Here is an 18,209-nt window from a genome sequence, read left to right as displayed (position 1 = left end):
CTGCTGTTCTACTTTAAAGTCAAAAGTTGTCCACAACGCAGGCAATTTAAAGTCTACACCCTGTTTGCCGCAACCAGCATCCCCCGAGCTCAAGCAACACACGCTAGAGATGCTGCTACTGATGATACAGAAGATGTTTAAAGAACACAACATCTCAAATGAAGCCCGAAACACAGTTGGAACAAAGCAAGCAAGACTGACTCCCATTGCTCAAGGCTGTCAGGATGGGAAACCAATAAACATTTGGCAATAACAGAGACCTTCCTTCCCGACATAGCTCTTCTCCCGATTTTACAGAATCATCTGGCCTTAAAAACGTCTGCTTTTCCTCTGTGCTGCATTTTGCTGCCAATTCTAAGTCTGGCAAGGATGGATCTGCCAACTTCTTGGCTCTCTGTTACAAAAGAGAACATTATAAAGGAGAATTTGTGAGTTAGCTGATTTGTAAACACTACGGCAAGTCACCATGTAAACATGTCGCTTATGTCCCTATTATTTCTCTCAAGCAGTTTACCTGGCACCTGACATTGAACTCCAGGATCTTCCTCTCCTACTGATATTACAGTTGCTTCACATGTAAAAAAAAAATCCTTAATTAAACAGTACTCACAAAGCATCTTGATAATTAGAATAGGAGAGTCACTGGCAATATTTTGAATATAAATGAGATCCGCAGGTGCACTCGCGGTTGTACAGTAGGATGCAGTTCAAACGTAGCCAACTAGAGAAACAGAACAGGTAAATAAATAGCAGAAGGCTCTAGATGCATTGCTCAATTGACACTGTTACTACTACTATTGTGTAAAAAGCTTTTCTACAATTGCTTGATAAGATGAATGCGGCAGTCGTTATCCGAACAAAAACAACTAAAGGAAACTGGGTACTTGCATAAAGATGGCTTGCAGTTTTGGGCGCTGGATTGCCCTTTCATTCACAAGTACTTTCCAAGAAAGGAAACTGGTGGTGCATGAATCGCAACACGCTAGCACGTGGGATCCTTTTAGGTTGCTGTGATGGAAAACAGTTATATGTAAGTACCATTCCTGAAATCAAGGTTGGTTATGCATAAAAGTCTATGCTTTAAAGCTTCAGCAATAACAGCTGCTGGAAAAACATGATTGACACAGCAGAGGGAACACCATCCGCCTCTGAGAAATGGAAGGAGAGACAGACTGAAACATCAATCTTGTGCATAAAATATATTTATTGTTGGTACAGAGCGAGGCATATTCGTCAGTACTTGATAGGAGCGAGGAGCACAACAGAATCATTTCACGTAAATAAAGGCCATGTTACATCTTAAGTGTCAGATCATTAACATCATTCCAGCAGAAGGCCTGGAGAGAGACTTCATTAAGTTACATAATTTGTGAAATAAGTTAAAGCACAATTTACGTCATTATACGTTGTAAGGAAAACTTTAATACGAGCAACGAATACAGGCTGCACAGTGAGGAGCAGCGGCTGACTGGCTCACAAAGCACCGCCATGTCCCGGCACACCAAGTGTTACATACCCGTGCCTTTGACAGCGAGAAGTTTTTGAGGAGATTCTACAACGAAATAGCAGCATTTGAAGGATATTTCCCCTTTCTAAGGTCAGTGAAAGGTTCTTTTCTTTTCCTTCCTTCAATCACCCATAAGTGGATTTTACTAAGACTGAACAGTATCTTCGGATGTATGATTTCTGATGTAATAAGATACAGGTCTTGGCTTTTCAAATGGTCACACTGATTGAGCCGTGATGGCTGCTGCTCTTGAAATGGCTCTTCCAGTTCTTCTCTTTATTGGTCTGCCCTGTAAATGGGCTGTCATATCATTCTTGGGAAAAAATGCTCTTCTGCTGAAATTAGAGTTGATGGTCTTGTGCTTGATTTGGACAATGCCTTTATCCTCCTCTCCCAAGCATGCTCTGCTAAGAAAATGGTCAGGGGGGAGGGGAAGAGAGAGGGAGAAACACATATTTCAGTAACTCAAAGTTGTTCCAGAGACTCCCTGAAGTTTGGCTACAATTCCTTCCTAGGATTTGCAATTTTTTAAATAAAAATATAGAAAAAGAAACATTGTCAACATACACAGCATCACAGAGACAAGTCACAGAAGCAGAATGAAGCTATTCGAGGACTCAACGAGCCAGCCATTTGGAGGCCTGAAGAGTTGCAGTAATGATTCCTTTTCATCCATCCTAATGCTACCACGGCTCTAGTGCTATGGCTATTAAGGAAATTAAAACGTGTGACCTTACAATGAGATAAATCCCATTCCCAACAATTACATACTTGAGGAAACACATCCTGAAGTCATACAACGCTAAGGATCTCCCCTACCTACCTCCTTCCTGTGTTCTGAGTTATAATCAAAATCTCAATAGTCTGAACATGTTGCACTGACCTTGAGCTTCATTAATCACCTCCTGTGCACAGCCAGGCCACCCAGAGCTAAAAGTATAGATCTGTCAAGTAGTCCAAGAGTTATTCCTCCTGCCACACTAGAAAGCTCTGCCATCAAGGCCTTGACTCTTCAGAGAGGTCCTGGCCTCTACCGCGAAAATGGAGACTTGCAAGGACAGTATGTAGGGCTCTACTAAGAACTTCCTACTGCCATGATCTAGAAATAAAGGGTCTGCAGAAACGAGCACATGTACGGATACTACTTGTCTAGATCAGTAAGGAGAACAGAAAGTGGGAACTAATAGGACACTGACAGGCTAGGCAGTAAAAGCAATGCTGGAGGCCATCTAGGTTCACTGGAGGACTACGACATCGAGCAAGGCAATCTATTGTTCTTGCCTACAAAATCCATAAAACGGGGAAGACAGTAATTATGAGTCTCCTTGTGAGAAATGGCAGGAAGGGATTTGATAATTTATGTCAGGAGCAAGCCCAAATGTAAACCTTGAAATCTTACAGAGACCTACAAACTGCTGATTCAAGTATTTGAGCAGCAGTACCTGGCCAGACAGGGCACATTGTCTTGCGAGTTTGGACTGCACTGTCAGAGACACAGAAGTTAAGACACAGAAGGAAAATTAAAAATAAAGGGAATGAAAAACCTCTGTTTCTAAAAATAACCTGGCAAACCATTCAACTAGATCAAGCAGTGTTTCTGCAAGGATTAAGGGGTGTACCAAGGAGCAGGACAGTGTGCACATGAAAAGATGGTAAAAGTCCTTGTGATCACGAATATTCTCCAGAATCCTTGGTAGAGAAGTACGCGCTGTCAAAATAAAAGAAGTCGGTTTTATGCTCCCTAGGTGCTATTACGAACAAAAATAAGGGAAACTTTTATTAGTTAACAAAACCTCCAATCTCAGTTTGACAGCATCCCCACGGAGATTCCTGTAAAACTGATGAAGGGTACTTTACCTGGAAGAATCGTTTTGCAGTGGTATTACAGAAACTTGCTCGAAGGCATCACTGGGCTGAATATTAACTTTACGTAAATTTAACGCTGCATAAGTTAACGCAGGAAATTCCCAAAAGATCTGAGAAAAATCGTGTTACTTTTCTTTCATTTAGTGTCCTAAGGAAAGAAATCGCAGGTACTTGTTCATCACATGCATATTTCTGCCCACAAAATTTCATCTTCAGACAACTGGGAGTGTCCCAGGGCTTGCTTTGGTTTTGTCTACATTTTGGGGTTTTTTTCATGTTCTTTACTGACTCTTGCCATTTAACAGTATCTACAAATTCACTTCATGTATTTAATTTTTTTTTCTTGTGTTTGTTTCATTACACCAATGTAGGTGTGAAGGGAACCTGGTCTGATTCTTCCATAATAAGCTTCCTTCAATCAAGGAAGTCTTAAATGCTGGCCATAAAAGACAGTGACTTCTTATTGTGTTTCAGTTCACAGTGTTTCCAGCTACACCGATTTTACATATTTTTCTATTAGATTGGAAGATGGTATCTAGTAAAAATACTGGAGGATGAGGCTAAAAATATGGTTTTATTCTGTCTAGGACGCATGATTAAGGACCACTCCATCCTACAAAGTAAAATAATGGTTACAACGAGGCTGAAGGATAACATTTTGTAGCCAGGCTGTCAGACACCAGCAGCTGCTGGTATCATTCTTTGAAGTACTTTCAAATCTAACCTGCCTGCAGAGACTTGCATCCCTGTGAAATTCAATGGTCTAATAGGAAACTATTGCACAGACTTCATTAAGCTATAGTCTGGTTGTGTTTCCATATAGGAATTAGGACTCCCTGTAGCCCGGGGGGTGGGGGGGGAAGAAAAATGGGGGGGGGGGGGGGGGGGGAAGGGTATTTTAACAGCCACCTTGTCCGTATCGGTGGACAGCAGACTAGGCTAAGTGATAAAAATGCCACTGGATGGTCCATATTAGTGCAGTGACTGGTCTGGCTGGAGTTACTTCAGCAGTGGGAGCACAAATACATGCCACAGACAATCCTAGTATCTTCCCCTTAATGGCTCCATTAAGTAGGTTTTTCTCTCCATTACTATTATAATAAAATGCAAACATTAATAATAGAGTTTAATTTGTCTCACTAGCTTCTCATGACTTTGGGAAAAGATTTAAAGTGAAGATACAACAATGTGTCAAACTCCTCTGCATTAACAGCCCTCTGGGCCTTTCTAACAAGGGGAGAAAAGGACAGATAGAGACATGAGATTACAGACAGGATGAGAAATAAGGAGCATACAGAAGAGAGGGTGAGATAATTATAAGCAAGATAGGAAAGAAAGAGGAGTCAATAAATTCAATTCATGAAAAGCACAGAGTGTGCTCAGCCTGAGCACAAGTGCCCAGACTCACCGCCAGGAAATCGGATTAGTTAACTTATTTGGTTTTCAATATCTTGGTCTATTCCCTCTAGCAAATTTTCTTCTTTGTTTGTTTCTTGTAGCCACTGTCAGTTAACTTTTTCATTTCTGAATCTGCTATTTATCCCACTCCTCTGTCTTCTGACCAAGCACACATAGTAGGTAATTTTGCAGTATTTTATAACAGCGTCTAGCAATTATTTCAAAGTAACTGTTTGTCTGGACCTCTGGGCAATCAGCGAGTAAAAATAATTACAATTACAGCTGCAACACATGGAGGATGAGCTATAGAGGACTGACGTTCATTATGAAAAACAATTGTTCCTGCTTGCAAATATTTCCATCATAAAAGGCTTCTCTCTCTCTGTTATCATAAGAGAGAAACCTCTCCAAATTCTCATCTTGAAGCATGTGTGAAAGAGAATAAGAAGCATTTAGGAAACACTTTTAACTACTTGACAGGCTTGGTTGAAGATCTTCAACAAAAAAGGTGTTTAAAAGGGTTTGAAAATCTAATGCTCATATTTATGCAATTTCCTTTTCTTGCACCTTCTGAACATGAATTAATTTATCCTCGTCATAGCCTTCTGAAGAAATTCCTATCGGATACAAACTTTAGCTACAGCTTAAACATGTATAACTAATTAATCTAAATTTTCTAGTTACTTTTAAAATAACATAGGCTTATACGTACAGTAAATTAGTATCCCAGATGATGCAAGCCATGGCAAAAATCTAGTCCACTACATAACAACCTAATATTATTCACTGGTCTTTTTTCTAAAATGTCTCAGAAACACCCATGGTCCAGTAACTTCAGACTGGATTTCGGAATACAAAAATCAAACTAAGAGAAAACTTAGAAAAAATAAATATACGCACCAATTAGTGTTTGTCATAGTAGGAATTAATTAAAAAAAACCCCACCATTCAATTTAAAGAAAAAAAATCCAGTTCAAAAGGTCATGGAGAACTGTACAGCTTAGGGAAGAAGTGGATGAGCAAAATTTGCCGGCTGGAGCCACAGCAGCTCCTGTGCCCAAGGAAGGCACCTGGACAAAGCTGGTTGCACTGCTCACGCTTGGGTGTCTGAGTACGGCTCAACCCCCTTTCCGAAATTAATGAAGTGTCAGTAGCTTTATGAAAAAAAGCCTCAGGCTAGGAGATCAGGAAAATTTTTCATGAGCAGGGCTATCTGGTAGGCTGTAGAGTTTTTAAGGAAATGAAGGAGCTCAGGAGCTTGGTGCATTAACAAGAGGGCAGGAGAAACACCAAAGGATATACCGCAGGAGGTGAATTTGAAAAGGACAGGGTGATCTCATTGACTTTTATATGTTGTGGATATGGATCCTCTTTAAAGTTTTCACTGATGACAACAACATTTAATAATCACAAACTGATTTTAGAGCTGCCCGGACAGCCACACAAATTGTCCTCGTCCTGCACTGTTCAGAGAACAACCACGCTACAGCTGTTAGCTGAGTTTGTCTTCCAGCACTGCCAATCCAGGCAGGCTGCCTGTGCAAAAAGGAGCGTACTAACTATATACACAAAGAATTAACAATAATAGCACCACACAAATGTATGAAGTGCTGCAGACTGAGGAACAGCTTTAGCATCGCCACGCAACCCTTGGCTCCTACCATGTTTTACATAGCACTAGACCACAAGCAGTGTTAACTCCAGCAATGTGCGCTCGCAGCCCAGAAGGCCAATCGTATCCTGGGCTGCATCCAAAGCAGCGTGGCCAGCAGGGCGAGGGAGGGGATTCTGCCCCTCTGCTCTGCTCTGGGGAGACCCCACCTGCAGCACTGCCTCCAGCTCTGGAGCCCTCAGCATAAGAAAGGCACGGACCTGTTGGAGCGGGTCCAGAAGAGGGTCACGAAAATGGTCAGGGGGATGGAACACCTCTGCTATGAAGAAAGGCTGAGAGAGTTGGGGTTGTTCAGCCTGGAGAAGAGAAGGCTTCGGGGAGACCTTATTGCAGCCTGTCAGTACTTAAAGGGGGCTTATAAAAAAGATGGGGACAGACTTTTTAGCAGGGCCTGTTGCAACAGGACAAGGGGGAACGGCTTTAAACTAAAGGGGGGTAGATTTAGACTAGAGATAAGGAAGAAATGTTTTACGCTGAGGGTGGTGAAGCACTGGCCCAGGTTGCCCAGAGAGGTGGTGGATGCCCCATCCCTGGAAACATTCCAGGTCAGGTTGGACGGGGCTCTGAGCAACCTGCTCTAGTTGCAGATGTCCCTGCCCAGGGCAGGGGGGTTGGACTGGATGACCTTTAGAGGTCCCTTCCAACCCAAACTATTCTATGATTCTGTGGTTCTAAGATCTTCAGTAATAGCAGAGCAAGACTGCACCAGTGTAACAGCAAAAAGGTCACAGTGAATGATTATAGTCGAAGTCTTACTACTTTTCCGTACAGGCAGAATTAACTCAAGTGAAAATTATCATCATTATCAAATACTAGACATGCTTGCTGGGTCTCTGCTAACATACTAGTGCACACATTTTCATATGTTCAAATATTAACTCGTAGATTTTAGCAGAAATAAGGATCAATAGACTTATTTAAGCACTTTTAACATACACTACATATATAGCCTACAAGCACATTTGCAACTGGCTTCTTTAAGAACACAATTGAGGTCAACATATGCATCTCTACATCTGAAAGATGTAAGCTGTTGAAAAAGAATCATGTTTAGAAATTTTAGCTTCTTTTAACTGAAAGATGTATATATTACTATCATTTTCCCTTATGCTGCACTAATAAAGCATTAAAGTTTATAATCTACAGTACCAACCCATATCCTAGCAAATTGGACGAGAGGAGGGCAAGACCAGGTAAACGGTAGTTTTAGACTCTCAGAGTACATAAAAAAAATCAAGACTTCCAACCAGTGAGCAATCTAGTTTGAGACATCCATTCGTTTCTTACTGAAAGAGGTCATATTTATGACAAGTAGTATCACGTAGTTTAATCCCCTTGTTTTACTGCTAAAACTGCAGATACCAGGAAATATCTGCCAACAGCGATAGCTACTACACTGAACAAGAGCTCCCCAAGGGAAGAGATGGAAACCCTAGCATTTAAATAAATTGAAAGTGGACTCCACAGAGCTTGTGAGAACATACAAACTGGGAACAGTACTGCTTTAGCATGCAAGAAGGACTAATTGGATAATCCAATAGTCTTTTGCTCTTCCTCATTCCATCATTAATTCAGTGGCAATATTTCTATACCCACCTGTTTGGCATGATTGACACAACGCAGGTACTGGCTAGCCAGGGCAGAGCAGCTGAGGGTCTCCTGAGCGTGTTGCTGATAACATTGTAGAATTTTATCCTGCAGATCAGCACAGATTGGATGAGACTCATATCGCCTGGGGAAAGAGAAAAGAACATTTCGGTTTCCTTCTCAAAAAGATTTCAGGACAGATGCAACTCTTTTTTTAAATTTTTTTTTTAAGGAAGTAAACTAAATAATAGAAGTGAAGGAAAACACTTTAAAGTTATAAACAAAGGCTGTTTCTAGAGCTATTTGGGCTATAAAGTGGGTAACACCAGACACAAACATCAAGGTGAGCTGCAGAAGTTTGGCTATTAGGACCACAAGTGTCCTCCTGATCCAGTACTCAGGTTCCAGCGGGCAGAAAAAATTAACATCCAACTTCATATGAGCACACATCTTTAACTGAAGATCCCAGCAATGACGAAGCACATCTGATCTCACCTACGTTAGAAAAACAGTCGCAGAACCACAGGAAAGCTTCATCGCCGTATAGCCCTATGACCATATCATCTTACTACTTATTAAATATTGCTCCTGCATAAAAGTGAAATCACCCATTGGGCTGACCTCGAGAATATAAAAACCCTGCTACCATCAGCAAATTACACAACCTACTTCTGCTGATCTGATGATAGCCTCTAATTTTGGTGCAACCTCCTTCCCATCACCTCAACTCTAATCATGACACCAAATGTGCAAGTTATTTTGGAATTTTGCCTATTTTCTTTACTGTATGGACTCATTACTCTTGTCATCTTTTTGGCTGATGCAGTACGCTTTTTGCCTTCAACGGAAGCCAAAGGAAAGCAAGCTTCTTTAGTCCGTCCTGTAAAATCCAACCTCTTTTGGACAAAAATCTTGTCATTTGTATTAATCTAGAAAATGTTATCCACACTGACAGTGCCACAGAATTAAAGTGGGAATACAATTTCCTATTTCAAAAGTAAGGGGGTTGGCAAAGTGTTTCAGAGACAAAATATCCACTGAAATTTTAAGCTAACGGGACATTTACTTTACAGATACTTTTTAAGGTACTCATTTCTATAAGAGACAATCAAATCACAGTTAAAACCCTTTCACACCAAAGAAAAACTATTTCAGTGGTAGAAAATAACACATGAAAATGTAGAAATGTAGAAAATGCCCTGAAAACAACCATTTGCTTTACGCGTGTGGACTGTATACGTAACAAACCTTCCCACTTACCCTACCAGGAAAGCCTGACAGTGGCTGCTCTAACATCCATTCCAGCCCACATTATTTTCAGTTCAATAATGTCGCAAAAAAAATGAGACTTGTCAGCCACAGTATCCTCAGATGAATATTCTGTTCTTTCCTATTTTGCTGATTGGCCACGGCAGATCTCTATTTTACTACCGTAAGAAAGTGAAACGCGAAGCACAATGCTGTTCCTTAGGGGAAATGACTTCTTGGCAATCACTCAAGATGTAGTACCAAAAAAAAGGAATGTTAAGTTGCCTTGATTTTACAGTATATACCTATACAAAGCATTCCTCTTACTCTTTTCATTCATTACCGTACAACTGTGAAATAACTAAAACAGAATGTAAATGCAGTCCCAGGTGCTTACACACTTTATGATCTGAAAGTTCAAACTTCTGTAGACTCTTATGGATGAGGATTTTCCCTTAATCCCCCCTCTGCTGATATCAGCAAGCACTTCAAAAGCGTGTTAGGCATCAAAATGTATGACCATAAACTGCTGCACACCAACTGATTATGGCAAGGTCTGTATCGGGATGGAGTACGAGAGGAAGCACCACGTACGAAGACTCACAGCGGTGATGATTTAGGTCCACCTAAAGCAGAGCTCATTTTAAATGCCTGAAACCCTGGTCTGGATTGATAAACCAATACAATAGACCATGAGTTAACAAAAAATACACACAGTAAATCTAGCTGTGCCTTTATTCACAAGTGATTTTAAAGTGACTTCTTATATAAAGGTGAAGAGTGAAGGAAATGGGCTGCTCTACACTTGCTACATAAATTCTGTAAACGTATTTAAAGCCATTTCAACGGGGGTACTCTAACCCACATTAAGGAGCTTTTTTGATTGCTTTTTTCCCTGAGCTGTGCCATTAGTAACCATTCAAAGTCACGTATTATTCCTTATTTGAATGCTTCAATGGACTCTTTACGTTGCCAACCATATCGGAGCCCTGTAAGACACGTCGTCTCCTGCCCCACAGTTACTTGTTTTCATACTATGACTTTTCACTGGTGATTTTTCAAAACATGCTCTCAGCCCACTGCCTGTCCTTCCAGGCACTGCAGACCTGACGCAGGTCAATGCGAACAGGGCCACTTCCTTCAAGTCAACAAAGTCCATTTTCTTGGATTAATCTGTTGAAGGAGAGCACCGTCCCCGTATTGATCTGCTGTGCTTGTTACGCTACCCTAATGCACTATTTGCACTTTTGGGAAAACGCTAAATGAGATTACTGTCTAACATTAGATGGCCATAAACCACGTGCTGCAGGATCTCCCGTTCAGGAAAGAAGGTTTCAATGTCCATTATGGTAACCCCACCGAAGGGTTTGCGATTGATTTCTGTTTGGTGATGGATGACAGGACTCCAGATGGATGGTCAGAAACAGCCAACAGCAAGGAAACTCCTCAAAAGGGAAATGAAGTATCTCCCTAAAACAGAACTTCTCTAATGTTCCTATAAATAAGGGTAATTTTACAGAAGCATTTAAGGGTCTGGGGGGCTTGGCTGAGGAAAAAGCTTGTAAGAAAAGGTAGATAGTGCAAAATCCGTAATTATGTGGAATCTGTAGTAAAAACGTGGAGGTTTTAAATACCTGCATGCATAAAGGGACCTGGTCTGGTCCCAGAGTTGGCCCTGCTTCGAGCAGGAGGTCCCTTCCCTGAACTATCCTGTGCCCCGAAAGAGATCTGTATTTTGGGGCACGTGGCAGGGCAAGTACCCCATTATTTTATTTTATTTTTTTTAATCACTTGGGAATTTCACAACTAAACTGAAGGAAAAATACACAAGGTAGTAGTGCACCAGGACTGCCAGGGAACTGACAGATCTCCATCATCTCCATTCAGTGCAACTCAATAACTACAGAATCAACACACATGAAATCTAAAATGCCTTTCTCAGCAAAAGTCAGTATCAACAGCAGACTGATCTGCACTGTGCGCCACATGGCACGCTAGTAACGACGTGTTTTTATTAAGTTTACAATTACTTGATCTGCTTTCGCTTTTCCAGCTGCTCCTCAAGCACCTCACATGCTAGCAGAATATTTCTGTGTGCTGGAATAAACCTCCGAGGGAGCCGCGCACCCACCTTTTCCATCAAGCTGATACACCGCAATCTCATAAAGGTAATAGGATGAAAACACAAAAGAAAATGAGAGAGAGTTTTAAAAAGAAATATTCTATGCTAAAGCACGAAGAGAAAATTTAATGAAGGTAACTTTGTACTCATCTAGCCTCTCTCAAAGAGCATAGCTTATTGTACTCCTGGGGGCACCGAGAAAGGAGCCCCTTCATGGCATTCAAACAAAATGTCTACTAAAGAGGAAATTTGAAATCACCACGGTAAGCTTTACAAGTTTTGTGATAAAACTGACATTCTGACTGAAGGAATCTGAATCGCTGATGAGTTTCCAACTGTGCAGGTATCTGGCATAATCCCACCAGATCAGGACTTCAGGCAATTGTCATAAAATATGGGAAAAAAAATAGCAACAAAAACCCAGCATGCAATACAAAAAATAGTGCCATTAGATGGCCAGAAGTATCCAGGGCTTAATTTTATTCCTCATTAAAATGCTGACACCTATCAAAAGTGTCTGTTTTTCTTTGTGTAACCCTTGGCATCTAAGGCTACCTCTGTACTAATAATAAAACAGACCACAGATGATCCTCTGGGTCCAAGGCCAAGCAGCACGATACAGCACAACCCGCATCTCTTAAGTGTAAAATCTTGCCTTTCCCTCCAAGCAAGCAGCTGGGCGCATCCACGTCCAAACTGTAAACTGGGGACGGTCCCCGGCGTGTGCTGTTCCCCGGGTCATGCCCAGTGTTGTCCAAGGAAGTGTTAGCTCCAAAACGAAACCCTATAAACGAATGTGCTACCAATTAGACCCAAGGCACCAGCACAGGAGAGCCCTGGAGACGATGTCCTGACCTGTTTTATTTACTCCTAGCGATGTAGGAGAGGAGCCACGCTGTGACCAGACCCCAACTGCGCTAGGTAGCATGCAAAGAAAAAAAACAGGAGGAGGATGTTTCTTTTCTCAACGTGCTTGCAATGCACACAAAGATAAGAAACAACAAACTGATGGTGAAACAGGGAAACTGAGGCAATCTGTATTCTCGCGATAGGCAGCCTGCTAAGTATAGCAACAGTCTAACTGTTTTCAAGTGCTTTATGAGCAACCGAGAGGATTTTTAGAGGGATTTGTGGGAAGTTAATCAATTAATGTTGTTACATCTAGCAGAAATTCCTCCTGAGAAACGGCAAAACTTGGTGCTTGTTTGAAAAGTGGATGAGTGAGGGATGGAACGCGGTGTCCCGAGTGGTTCAGAGAGAAAGTAAATAGGGAACTGGAAACAGCAGGGAAGCAGAAATGGGACATGCAGGGCTTCAAAAGCAAAGAAGCGTGACTTGCACGGGATAACATTGACGGGGAAGCCGGTGGCAGGATGAAAGGAGATGACGTGAACACAGGGTAGGAAATTATCTGCAGCACTGCTTTCAACAGCCATCATCAGGGCAAGATTTCACTTCTCATGGCCAGGGGGCAAACAAAAATAATACAAAAAAAATGTTGCAGCAGCTGGTAGCCTGAGTTGTGATGGATTTAGCTGAGCAGATGGACAAGAAAGGCCATGTTTGAGATATTTTGCATAGAGTCAGCAAGAGCAAAACGTAAGCCTAGCCGAGAAGACCTAGAGAGAAGGTCAGCTCGGAGATGAAGTGTAAGTGACAAGTCTGAAACAGCAGCAAGACACTGGTATTTTCCATCATGACACAAAAAGGTGGTGGTGAGGGGGTTATTCTTTTTTTAAGATTACCTCATCCAAAAAGAGCCCCTTCCAGCAGCATCTCTGCTGAGTGAGTTTGCAGGACTTGTTTATAGTATAGAAAATAGTTGCAAAACAGATAACGGGGAGAAGAGACAAAAGGGCATATGATAATGAAGGTCCTTACTGCTGCACCATTATTTTTAGTTTTTTAATTAATTTACTCTTTATATTAAATTATTTTTAAAAATTGTCTTCGCACATTAAGTAGGTGATGGCTTGAAAGTGCATTATGAAACATGGAAAGCACAAACCAAATGGTTATGTTCTTCTAAAAATCATTTGGAAGTAATAGCACAGATCTGATTTCTGAATATCTACAACTGATGTTATGAAGCAGTCCATAATCAAACTGTGCCCACACAGAGCCCTCAAAATTACCGTGTGGGAAGTGCTGCCAGCAAAAGATCAAGTACTGTAGGGTTGATTCTTGCTTTTATTTACACTTGACTACATAGTGTGACTTTCCCAAAAGGCGTAAAAGAAAGAATTTGCCTAATGAATCTCTGATGAAATGGTGCAAGAAAACCAAAGTCGTTTTGGCTCTACAGTCGAGAACGGTAAATGTGCATAGTCAAAGTAAATAAAAGACTTCTACAGAAGTCGGAATACAACTTACTCCGCCTGCTGATATATGTATCTTTTGTGCCACTAGTGATCAGCTCTAGTGTTAATATTGCCCGTGTTATTTTTAGACTCTTTCGCCTAAAATCCCGGCACTGACAAAACCACAGGCAAATGTTTGTCATCCTCTCATTTATTTCATCTCTCACCCAGCCTTCTTAAAAGCAAATAAAAATCTATTTCAAACATTCTGACCTTTGAAATTTAAGGACGGAGACGAGAAGAGGAGGAAAGACACATTCCAGCATATTCACACACACATACTGCTTGAAGACAGACATTTAATCATGTCCAGAGAGTACTAAGTCAAGTTCAATATGTTGACAAAAACCTGGTTTAACAGCTAAGACTGGCAGATAGTACTATTGACCTTTTTAGATGCTTTTTTCTTTTTTTTACCGAGTGAATGTTTCCCACCTGGTAAAACACCTGGTATGTTGGTAGGATATCGGTTCAGCTTTTAGCATAAGCAAAAATGCAATACATTCCTTGTATTGCAACAACTTATTTATTGCATACAGGGCGGAAAGAGCATCTCTAAGATTAACAGAGAGAATTTAAGATCTCAAATCTGGCAAAGCACATAAATACGAGCAGAACTTCAAGAAGTGAGTAATTCCACATTTGCATGTGCAAAGTTATGCACATTCTTAAACCCCTTCTTGGGCTGGGACTTACAACAGGAAGACATTGGGATGAGGATCAGAAAAGATTTCCTGGTTGTGAATCCTAATTAGACTGATGAACTAGTTGCCAAGGTAAGTCTTCAGACTCTAAGGACGTTACATTAGGACTAGATCTCTTCAGCCTAGAGAAAGACAATTGCAAGTGAACGTGAGATGGATCTGTGAAATCATCAATGGCATACAGAAGGGAGGCAGCCACTGAGGTTTTCTAGAGTAGATTTACAACGAAAAAATAATTCAAGCCTTTTCCAAACAACACATAACGAAAAGCTGGTACCCACTGCTAGAGGATATTGGGGTTATCATAAGCACATTTGGATTCAAAAGATAATTATACAGTAACATAAGAGACGTCCATCAAGAGATAATAAGCAAAAATATGATGTTTGGCTCAGGAAAGCCCCGCTCCACTACTTGTTTGAAGGTAAAATGGTATCACTGCATACTTCCCCTATATTTACAGCATTCCCTAAATACCACTCCTAGCCATTGCCCAACAAGCTAGGGGGACCTCTGATCTGACCTGCTGTGACTACTTATACTCCAAATAGCTTGACGAGCAAGTCATCAAATGAATACAAGAATCCCATCAACTCCAAAAGACAAAATTAGATCAGATACTTTTATTTACGTTGATATTCATTGACTTTTATTATCCCAAACCACTATTCATTTATAAAATTCCTCTCCCTGAAGAAAAGAACAAAAACCCCCTTAAAATACAAAGTACACCAACATATTATTATACAAATGTACCTTACACACAGCTGGTCCTTGCAGCTGCAAATGGAACCACATGTTGGAATTACCCAAATTTAGGAGGCACATTTGTTTTTAGCTTAAGAAACAGCTTTTATTGAATACCAGGATACTAAAATAAACAATCACATGGATGATAACGATACAAATGTTAGACTTCTAACAGGGGCATGCACGCCTTTACAGGGTAGAAAAAATAGCATATTAACTACAGTCTTTAATCAGAAGAAACTCTGGAAGGAGCAGTTTTATCTACATGGAATATATTATATCCATATAATGTACCTATATGCTATATATATATAAAAATAACTTCTTGGTCTTGCACTGATCAAAACCAGTTCCTACGTTTGGCAAGTTGAGAGACAAAGAACAATCATCTCAGATATACATGAGTCTGGCCAACAACTCAGCAGAACAAAAAACAAAGTAATCCCACCACAGGAGTCAAATCTGCTCGGTCTGAATTGAGCAAAACCCCCCACTTTCATGCATACGTGATCAGCACATCAACGCTCGCATTTCAAGCCTCATAATGTAAATTCAGATCACAAATTATTTTTAGAGTTTGCATGTGGCATCACTTGAGCTCAGTCTCATTACTCTGCCCAAAAAATTATTTAATGAAGACTGGCAAGATTCCACTCGCTCAGCCGTTTATGAGCAGACAAGTCGAAGATCACCACGGCAAACAACACCAGGTGGTGCCAGTTCTTAGTATTAGGACTTTTGGGGGGCTTTTTGGCGCTATGGAGGTTTAGGCTGCGGCAAGCAGCAAGGGAATTACCGCTCTCTTCAGATCTAGCTAGAGCTCACGATGTAGTAGATCTCGTCTTTGGGAACTTTAATTGATGCTTTGGCTGACATCTGTCATAGAAGTGGCTGACGCCAGTGGTTTGCAACATTGCTGCTGCAGGAGTACTTGGGTATATTCATTAGCATTACATACTATGTAAAAATGCAATATAGTATTTCTATTTTTCAAAGGAAAAATTAATTTTGCAACAGTTTGAAACCTGCTTTTATATGAAGGTGGCAAAAAAATATATAATTTTATCTACTTCAATGGATATTTTATCCATTTTAATTTTATTCCTGTCCCTACGTTAAATTTTCCACAGTAACGTTACATCGCTGTGTGTGTAAAGCACACACACACACAAAAGAATATAGACAGACCTAAACAAAGACCAAAACCCCAAATGAGCAGCACAAACCAAATACAGGACAGCATACCATGTTGTAGATTTATTACTGCCACTTATTTCCCAAGAGCTATACAACTCACTTCAGGCTTTGTAAACTCATGAGTAACATGATCATCCCAAAATCGCGGTAATAAAATCTTCACAGCACCTTATGCTACGACACTAAAAAAACAGCTTTCCCTTTATATAGGTGCTATAGAACGTGTTCTAATAAGGAGACATGTTTCTGATCTACAGCAAAGGTCAACTACTGCACTCAGTGCGAAGCACCACAAGACACTAACTCGTGGCACATTATTAACCAAATATTACTCTCTAGAGCAATATAAGTTTAACTATTTTCTTCAGCCTAAGAGGCCCAAAAGCCTGTTACTGACCACAAAAATAAGAGATATTATGAGTAGAAGTAGCGTACAGGAAAAGCAATCAACAGTTAAACATTTCAAGCATCACTGCTCCCGTGGGTGATAATTACTTGAGGGAACTGAAGGTTGCGATCTTAAGAGACAGTAGAATAAATGCCAATTTTTCATTTGGGCATGAAGTTATTTAACAAAAAAGGCTTGGATTCACTCTGATAAGTTACAAAGGCTACATACACTTCCCCAGGTCTCGCACCGGGCTGTGTTGAGCCACCCTTTTCATAAAATATAATCAGCTGGGCTGCAACAACAATAATGTGTTCGCAAACACACACAAAGGGTAATAATCGTCCTGTGATCATGCTGATAAGAAGTGGGTGCTGGACCTTGCTATAATATATCTTAGTTTTAATGCGCTTGTACAATGTGCTATAGAAACATTAAAACATAATGCCTCAACATCCTTTTTAGCATCCTAGTAGGGAAAATGCACCTCTCGCCATGAACTAATCATGAACTGAACTTAGAGAGATGAGTTGTAAAGCACAGCATTCATGTTTTTCTCATTTTTTTTTTCATTATTTGTTCATTATTTTTCAGTGCCTACTGGTGGACGTTTCCCTGACACAATTATAAGACTTGATGGTACCTGGAAAGCAGTTTAACACCAGAAGGTAGAGGGTATTCCAGGGAAACATCATTGCCAACTCACAAAGGTCTTACAAAGGTCTCTCCTTACACATTTGCTGTGTGCTGGCAGCATTAATTGGACACTGGATTATTTAATGCAACTTCAGTCTGAGCCAAGAAAGTTATTTTGATGCCTTGTGTTTGATAACCTTATCACGTATGATTTTTAAGTTGCTTTTTTTTTTTTTGCCAAGGTCTTCAGATAGTTTGGCAGTGAAATGCTTTTTAGTTAAAGTATCTCAAGTTAGACAAACTTTAGATCAACCACTAAAATTTTTCCCAGCTAGGTCATGTCCCTTGATTTCAACTGGTTCTCACTAAAGTTTTACTGCTAATTGCCGCTAACTGAAGAATTCAACTTGCTCCTGCTGCGGCACATCTCGTTACAAAGGATGGTACTAGGCTAAGAGAAAGAAAATAATTCTCACCATCTACAGATGAAAACTGGTGATCTTTGCCATCACGCTGGGGTTTTTGGTTTTGTTTTTAAGGGGTCTAAATAGAACACAGTCTGAAATAACCCTTACAGGAGAACACTAATAATTTAGGGCAAAATACCTCAGTGATGGAAATTGTAACAGAAGCAGCAATTTTTTCTAAAGACCTTTCCTCCTCCTCCTAGTATCACTTCTGCAAGTAGGTAAAATCTAAATGACCTCTTTCATTTCATGGCACAAACAAAAAAGGTCTCCTTTGGGGGTAGTGCCTATATAAAACAGCAGGATT

General features: G+C 40.5%; 1 protein-coding gene across 2 annotated transcripts in view; it reads right to left on the bottom strand.

Moving 5' to 3' along the window:
- Window positions 1-1,184: 1,184 nt before the first annotated feature.
- CHCHD3 (coiled-coil-helix-coiled-coil-helix domain containing 3) overlaps window positions 1,185-18,209 on the bottom strand; it is a 165,203-nt gene continuing 148,178 nt past the window's right edge. The window contains exons 7-8 of one of the 2 annotated variants that reach the window (XM_076346608.1): window positions 8,040-8,175; window positions 1,185-1,914 (exon numbers count right to left, since the gene is read on the bottom strand). In XM_076346608.1, coding sequence (XP_076202723.1) covers window positions 1,888-1,914; window positions 8,040-8,175 — 163 coding nt within the window. In that variant the 3' untranslated portion in view covers window positions 1,185-1,887. The remainder of the gene's footprint in view (window positions 1,915-8,039; window positions 8,176-18,209) is intronic. The other variant, XM_076346701.1, reaches the window with a different exon arrangement.

The sequence above is a fragment of the Aptenodytes patagonicus genome, chromosome 1 (assembly GCF_965638725.1).
Source record: "Aptenodytes patagonicus chromosome 1, bAptPat1.pri.cur, whole genome shotgun sequence".
NCBI lineage: Eukaryota > Metazoa > Chordata > Aves > Sphenisciformes > Spheniscidae > Aptenodytes > Aptenodytes patagonicus.
The sequence above is the reverse complement of the archived record's forward strand: the minus strand, read 5'-3'. Positions and strand labels throughout refer to the sequence as shown.